Source organism: Ictidomys tridecemlineatus, chromosome 3 (assembly GCF_052094955.1).
Source record: "Ictidomys tridecemlineatus isolate mIctTri1 chromosome 3, mIctTri1.hap1, whole genome shotgun sequence".
Lineage (NCBI taxonomy): Eukaryota > Metazoa > Chordata > Mammalia > Rodentia > Sciuridae > Ictidomys > Ictidomys tridecemlineatus.
Window position 1 is genome coordinate 22918536 of NC_135479.1, and position 8137 is coordinate 22926672.

Here is an 8137-nt window from a genome sequence, read left to right on the forward strand (position 1 = left end):
GCAGCAGCTCTGAACAGGAAGGGGCAGCTCCTCTAGCTTCACAAGGCCTGGAGATGGGCCCACCCCCACCCCCCCAAGAGCCCATGCACACAGGCCGAGAGCCCTTATACTCTTAGCTCCCATATACATGTGCACCCCCCCCGCCCCCCACAGACACCCTCCCTGTGATGCTCCAGCTCTGGTGTATCCCACTTCTGTGGGTCTCCTCCCCATGAGAAGAGCCCCAGGCTCTAGGGAGTACACCCACACCCCGTCTACCCTCCCTCATCCTTCTCCCACCCAGCTGGAGAACAGGTAGGGGAGCACCCAGCAGCTAGTCTCCCACTGAAGCACTCAAGTCTTGGAGGTGAACTCCCCAAAGCAGATATCAAGGCTCCACCTGTAAGTTATATGACCTTGGGCAGCGCCCTGCACCTCAGAGTCATTTCTGTGTCTGTAGAATGCATATAAAAACACCTATCCATCCTGGTACTGTTAAGGTTTAATGAGAAATTATCTGCAAAACCCTTAGCACAGCATTGAGTCTCCTCAGGACTCAATGTTGGATGCTGGGCACAGCAGGGATGAACCTCTTTGGAGGTTTGGGGACGAAGGCAGGCTACTACTGTGCCCAAACACAGCTCCAATGCATGTGTGTGCAAATGAGCGGAAAAAAAACCCAGAGGCCTGGAACTGAGCCACCAGGACTAATTCAGGGTGGCTGATGGAGGAGACCGAGTAGAAAGCAATAAAGGAAGTGACCGCATCCCTGAGAAGTGGTACTATACTGGCAAACCCATGCAAACGAGATGCACCTTAACCCTGGCAGCCCAGGATGTGGCCCCAGGATCAGCACTAACCAGGGCTTTAGCTATTAAGACCCCAGAATCCAGGCTGTCTGGATGACCCGGCTGGCCTGTCCCTGCCCCAATTCCTAGCAGTCAAAGGAGACATTCCTGACCCTCAAAGGAGGAGTCCAGAAGCCAAGGAGGGGCCAAGGGACTTCAAAAGTGCGCTGTGCCCAGTCACAGAGCTGACAGAGCTCCCTGGCTGTCCATCAAGGGATTTCCCTGCAAGGCAAGCTTTTCAAAAGATGCTTTTAAGACACCTGGAGGAGGGGACAGAAGAAAGGAAAGCTGAGAAGCTGGGATTCAATCTCCCCTACCATGGCGCACTTTAACCAGAGATAATTTCAGGGGGTAACCCCACCCTCTAATGGGGTACTTTCCCTATCAAGAAGATCCAAAGGAAAAGTCTAATGATGGAATATTAAGCAAATGATAGGAGAACCACTCTCTGGGAAGAAGGCCAGTTGCATTCTGGAAGTAAAGGGATGACTGGCCTGAGCCCACCCCCAACCCCAACCAAAGCTTATCTCAGAACCCCTCTCCCATGCCACCCCCCCTCTCCACCAACAGCATCTTCCATTCTCTCCAAAGTGCATACCAACACACACAGAAAACTAAAACTGGGTGGTCTCTGCCTCCATAAGCCCCCAAAGTGAGAGCCCCACTGTCTTTCCCAATAACTGCAAGGCATTGGCAGAGTGCCCCAGCACTGTCACCACCCAGTCTGCTGGCCTCTGCCTGGTAGGCAGCACATGCCCCTGCCTGGGCCCCGGCCTCCCCCACCCCCACAGGGGCCTGCCAGGAAAAACATTCTCCGGAATCCAGACCATGACCCACTTTCACACACACATACACGCAGGAATACACACTGTCCTGAGGCTGGGGACCTCCAAGGCTGTCTCCTGAATGACGCAGGGGAGACAAGGGAAAAGAGACAGACACCCCTACTCTAGCAGATGGCGAAGCCCCTACCCTGAAGCCAAGCCCTATTGGGAAGCAGGAGAGAGTAGAGCACCAGGCTGGAGGTACAGGACCAATAACCCCCAATCCAGAGTTCCCCCAAATCCCTCCAGGCCATGACGGGGAGGAAGAGGACTCCTGTACAAGAGACAGCTCATTCCCACCAGCAGTCCTGCCCACCCCATGCCCCTACTCCCACAAAGACCTCTTGCTCTCAGCTAGATAATCAGAGGCTGGGGCAGGCCATCACCTGTCCCCTTATAGAAGGCTTAGAAGCAGTAATGGAAACCAGAATGGACTGCATACCTGCAGGACAGTTACTGAGCTTGGTCTCCATATCTGCAAAGTGGAGCTGAAAATATTCTCCCTGAGGCACCGTGGCAGGGAATGAGGTTTGCCAGGGTCCACTTCACAAGATGCCTAGTACCCTCGCTGCTGCATGTCACTCCTCTCCCTCTTCTTGGAAGAGGGCCATAGATTCAAGAAAATCCAGCAGCTCCTGCCACTGTGTCCTCTTTGGAGAACAGGAAATGGCCAGACACTCAACTCCTGGGAGCCAGGCCTGGGCTGAGCACAAAAATCCAAAGAGGAAAGAAACCCTCAGGCTGGGGATGTGGCTCAAGTGGAGCTCGCCTGGCATGTGTGGCCCGGGTTCGATCCTCAGCACCACATACAAACAAAGATGTTGTGTCCACCAAAAACTAAAAAATAAATATTAAAAATTCTCTCTCTCTCTCTCTCTTTAAAAAAAATTAAAAAAAAAAAAAAGAAAGAAAGAAACCCCATCCTGTCTCAATGGGGTCAGTGGCCCTATCTGCCTCCTGACTCTGCCCCAGAAGCCCTGTCCCAAAGCAAGACATTCTTGCTAGCAAAGACTTCAGGGAAGCAATCCCGGCACTCGGGGGAGCAAAGTGCACCTCAAGGCAGCTACTTTCATGCAGCCAACTGCGGCAAAGTCCACGGTGTCCCTGTTCACAGAAACCAGGCAGCCCTTGACCAAACTCTGGCGCCAAGAAGCCACTCTGCCAGATCCCAGGACACAGGAGGGCCACCTCTGCAACCTCCTCTACAGAAACCCACTCTACAGAAAGGCAAACAGAGACTGGTGGGCACAGAAGCCCTGCAAGGATCCCTCTCAGTTGGGCTACCTGGGCCAGCCCAGTCCTTCCAAGGCTCTGGAAGTGGGTGTGGAGAGCTCCAGGTCACTGCGCCTACACCTGACACCTTGCCTTTTGAACTCCAGGCTGCCTGGGGTGGAATGACTCAGGGTTGGAGTATGAGATCTTCTCCTCCTTTCCTGTTGCCCAGGGTTATAGTTTTTCCTCTCCACCAAGGGCAGCATCAGCAGTACCCTGTCCAGGTTACCAACCCAGGCTAATGGCTTAAAGGTGTGTATCTTTCCTGAATCTCCACCAATATTATTATTATTCCTTATACCCCAGTTGCCCCACCCCCATCCCACAAGATCCCAGATCTGTAGGTGGAAGTGGGGGATTAGGGAGGGCTATGACTCATCTTTGGCACTAATAAGAGTGCGTAAATAAAAAATACTTTTTGCATGGGCTGGGGTTGTGGCTAGGTGGTAGAGTGCTTGCCTAGCATGTATGAGGCACTGTATTCAATTCTCAGTATGACAGATAAATAAATGAATAAAATAAAGGTCTATCAACATCTAAAAAAATTTTTTTAAATAAATACTTTTTGCAAATACACCAGCAGAAAGAACTTTGGATGTGAATTCCAACTTTGGCTAAAAGCAAAGGGGCAAGTCACATCAACTATCCGAGCCTCTGTTTATAGATTCATTATTCCCAGGAACAATCACTGATGTCTGGCGAGGCAGCTACATATTCTGAGCCCAGAACACTACAGTGAGCAGGAGCTATTATGAATGAATGATTGCAAGGTGATCATGGGGTATTCTAAGCTTTGGCTAGGAAACTGAAACAAGGACTTTTGCCTCTTCAAGGGTGGAGGGAGAGCTCTGATAACCAGCGGCAGGGAGCCCACCCTAAAGGGGGATTCCAGAGGAAGTGGCAGCAGATCAATTCTCTAACCTTCCTGAATGTCTCCACCTGTTTTCAGAAGCCAGGGGAAGCGAGCCAGTCATGGGAGAGGGACATAACAAGATACTTGACAATACAGGTACCCAGATATAAAGTAGGTATACAAAGTAGGTGTTCAATAAATATTTGTTGAATGAATGAGCAAATGAGGTCACCCTGTTTCTCCCCCAGTTCTAATCCCAGAAATCCTCTGGGGAAACAAATCCCGACCTCCTTCCTCAAACACTGTCATAAGCAATACATGTTTATCCAGCATGCAGAGCACCCTGGGTAATGCAGGTTGGGGGCAGGGTGGCCTTCTCCTTGAGCCTTACCCACCTATGCCTTTGGCAGATAAAAGACTTAACACCAAGGACACAGCTTGTGCTTTAGCCATTTGGTGTGCTACATGTCACCAGAGACTGTAGTGAACCAGGCCAATCTAAGTTGACTGACCATTATTGGGAATGGGAAGCGTTCGGTAGCTGGTTAGTAACAATGCCTGTGGGACTGAACATTTCTTACTCCCAAGTCTCAGCCCAGTATTATCCAGGTGCTTGAAGGAAGCTGGTTCTCCAGGTACCTTTTCTTACTGGAGGGGGTAGGGAAGAATAAGCCTGAATATTTCAGGCCTCTGACTCAGTGCAGGAGGAAAGGAGGACAAGGTCTTTCCAGAGCTACTTCCTTTAGGGACAGTTCTCAAAACAGGGAGGAATCACCCCATCCTACTTTCCACAGCAACCCCCTCCAGAACATCCTCTTCCAGCTGAGACTCAAGAACTACTAGGGAGGGTCCCTTGCAGTATCCCTGCCTCCTCCCCTGACACACAGCACGAAAGGACGTTTTATATTTCTGGTACTGGGGATTGAGCTCAGGAGTACTCTAACACTCTAACACTAAGTAATATCTCCAATCATTTTTATTTTTTATTTCGAGGCAGGGTCTTCCTAAGATGTCCAGACTGACCTTGAATTTGCAATCTCCTGCCTTAGTCTCCTGAGTACTTGGGATTATAGGCATGTGTTACTGCAAGGGGCACTGATGGTCTTTATAAGGCAAGTGAGTGTAGGACTAGACAGAAAAGGTAGGGAGGGGACTGTTATGGTGGCCAGCACTTGTAATCAGCCTATAATCCTAGCTATTTGCAAGGCTGAGACAGGAGGATCACAAATTCAAGGCCAGCCTTAGCAACTTAAGGAAACCCTGTCTCAAAATACAAAATAAAGGGGTTGGGGTTGTGGCTCAGTGGTAGAGCACTTGCCTTAGCATGTGTGAGGCACTGGGTTAGATTCTCAGCACCACATATAAATAAATAAAGGTCCACCAACAACTAATAAAGTATTTTTTTAAAAAATACAAAATAAAAAGGGCTGAGGATGTAGCTTCTACTTACTGCAGTGTTCTGGGCTCACTGGCAAAGCATCCCTATGTTCAATTCCAGTATCATGTGGGGGGAAAACGCTCCTTCCAGAAACTAGTGAACTACCCACCTCCAAGGTTACAACATAGTCATACTCACACACCCTATAAGGCCCAGAGCCATTCATTAAGCTGGTGGGAGCAGACCTAGAACCAAGACCAAGTCTTCCAACTTCCAGGCTAGCAATCCTTTCATCCTATATTGCCTCTGAAGGTGAGCACTGTCTCCTCCCAATTCATCACTGTGGACAGGAAGAGGAGCCCAGAAAACTGCAGATGCAGGAGCCAAAATCCCTGCCATCAGGGAGGTCAAAATCCATGTGTAAGGTCAGATAAGTTGTCAAGGGAATGTTTCCCCATCTAGAAGCTCCAGGCTCATGTCCTGCCTTCCAGAGACTGACTCAATTATCCAGCAGATCTACACCTTCTCTCTTGCCCACAATATCCTCTCCTCCTGCCAGTCAAGCACTGAAGGGGTAAGGAAACAGCAGCAGTCCTCTAAGTCCCTTCCCTACAAGAGCAAGTTCAAATGTGTTTCAGAATCTCTAACCCCACCTCTTCATCCTGACTCAGGGGCCAAAGGTCACTGAGGAATGGCAACCCCAAGGGGGCAAGGAGAGACAAACTATCCAATGAACTAACCTTTCCCAAACAACCTGCACCTTTCTTGTATGCAGTTCCCCCCACCCCACTCCTGCCAGTTAGGATAGAAAAGAGGAACTATTTAGACTTGGAGCCACCTTGGGATGGTGGGTGCAAAGCACAAGGAGGAGGGGACCAAAACTGAGACCTTTCTTCCAGACCACGGAGGGGACTCAAGGAAGGGCAGGCTTACCATAGGATCTTAAGAGCTTAACAAGAGGGCAGGATCCTACCCCAAACTGTGCTGGAAACACCCAGTTCTGCTCTCCACCCCCCTCTAAAAGTATAATGGCAACCAGATGAACGAGTCCAGCTTGGGCGGGGGGTGGGGGGGGAGGGGGACGCCTAAGGGCCCCAGGGACAGCGAATTTCCAGAAGGCCACCCTCTCCTCCCCCCCCAAACACCTCCCCCTTTTCTCGGCTTCCCCAGAACTCAACCAACCCCACCCTCCATTGGAGAAACCTGCTTTGAAAAGTTAGCTCTTTGTTCTACAAGCCGATCTTCAGACAGAGCACAATTTCAGGAGATCTCTTCGAAGAGTCCCCCACCCACCCTACCCTAGCACCGACCCCGCCCGGTTCGGGCTGCACTGCCCAGCATCAGGAGTTGGCTTGTAATTCGAGGTGGGGGCTGGGAAGATGTGAAGGAGGACTGGCTGGTCCCTTAACCACAGAACCACCAAGGGGGGGCTCCAGGTCGTTCCAAAAAGGGGTTCTCGAGGCAGGGCTCGGGTCCTCACCCGAAGCCCCCTTCCCAGAGGCGACCTTCGCCAGGCGATCGTCCGCGCTGGGGGCCTCCAGGCCAGGAAGCCGGGCCGGGGGTGGCCAGAGCAGCAGGTTTCGCCGGCCCCCGGCCGCCGCCCCGCCCCCGCCGCCCCCTCCCCCCCCAGCGCCCCGCGCTTCCGCGTACTTGGCGCTCGGCGCGGCGGGGAGAGGGAGCGGCCGTCTGCTCTCACTCTCCTGGCCCTGGGGGGCGGGACTGCACCTCTAACCTTCCCCGCACACACACACCCCGGGCCTGGCTTTCTTGTGTTGTCCCAGCCCCTGGTCACAGAGACCACCCTTCTCCAGCAGTGGCTGCCCGCCTTGTCCTGGATCTCCCAGCTCCCAGACCCCAAGGGGTCCGTCCCCACACCCAATGACACCGCCCACCCTCCTTCCCTTCCCCAGGGATCGCGGGGATGAGGCGGCAAGACCCAGCCCCTCTCTCCTCCCCCTCCTCCGATCGTAGCTCGGGGTTGCCTAGACGCGTCTCCGAGTCCCGGAACTCACCTTATCCAGACAGTTCACCTTCTCCGTGGGGTACACGATCTTGCCGCACCGGGCACAGTTGGGGTTCATGGCTCCGGAAAAGACTGGGGCGGGGATGCCCGAGCTCAAGCACGTTCTCTCCCCCGGCGGGCTGGCGGGAGGCGGCCGCGGCTGCACTATACTAGCGGCGGCGACGGCGGCTGGAGCTGGGGAACTGGCCTCCGCCTCCGCCCTCCTTCCCCTAATAAACACAGCGGGGAGGAGGGGCTGCACCGGGGCGGGGACGCGCCTCGGGCGCGGACAGGGGCGCGCGCGACGAGGCGCGCTCCCCGGGCGACGTGGGGCTGCGCGGGGGCGGGTTCCGGGGCGGGCTGTGGGACCCGGGTGCCAGAGCCCCAGCTCTCCCAGGCAGACCGTGCGCTTTGCCCAGGACCTTTCCCGCGCTGGAGGCGGTGTCGAGCCAGGCTGGCAGCAAATCTGGAGTGCCCAGGCTCCGAGGGACTGGCGCACCCCTTCCACCCGTCGAGGGCGGGGTTGGAACACTCCTGAACGCCCAAGCAGATTCTCCAGATTCAGGGACTTTCCTTCCTATCAGTGGGTGAACCTGCAGCCTGAACCGGAACCCCGCTTCCCCGCCCCCGCAGTTAGCTCCCTTCCCGCCCACGTCCTTTCCCACATTTGTGGGGCGGAACCTGTCCTTTGCCACTAGACTCAGAGCCTCGGGATCGAGGCTAAATCTTCGTCTCCGCGCTTCTGCGGTGCAGCTTTCCCAGGGTTCCTCGGATTCAGGCACCTTCTGCTTTCAACTTGGCCCCTTTCCTCCTTAATCCGTCTCTCCTTACTCTTAGTTCGTACCTGTGTAGCAGCTGCAACACTGTTTTAGCACCCAAAAGAGCCACCTCCAACCACGGGAGCGGCACGGGGGTATAGCTCAGTGGTAGAGCATTTGACTGCAGATCAAGAGGTCCCTGGTTCAAATCCGGGTGCCCCCT

At 53.7% G+C, this 8137-nt stretch overlaps 1 protein-coding gene and 1 non-coding gene across 4 annotated transcripts in view; one reads left to right on the top strand and one right to left on the bottom strand.

Annotated features, from left to right (window-relative positions):
* Lasp1 (LIM and SH3 protein 1) overlaps positions 1–7651 on the bottom strand; it is a 39661-nt gene extending 32010 nt beyond the window's left edge. Inside the window, exon 1 of one of the 3 annotated variants that reach the window (XM_078042104.1) lies at positions 7167–7651. In XM_078042104.1, coding sequence (XP_077898230.1) covers positions 7167–7235 — 69 coding nt within the window. In that variant the 5' untranslated portion in view covers positions 7236–7651. Of the gene's footprint in view, positions 1–6634; positions 6751–7166 lie in introns of those variants that run through there. The other 2 variants (XM_078042103.1, XM_078042105.1) reach the window with 2 other exon arrangements.
* A 414-nt stretch (positions 7652–8065) lies between these two features.
* Trnac-gca (transfer RNA cysteine (anticodon GCA)) lies at positions 8066–8137 on the top strand. The gene has a single exon. It is a non-coding gene; the product is annotated as a tRNA-Cys (tRNA).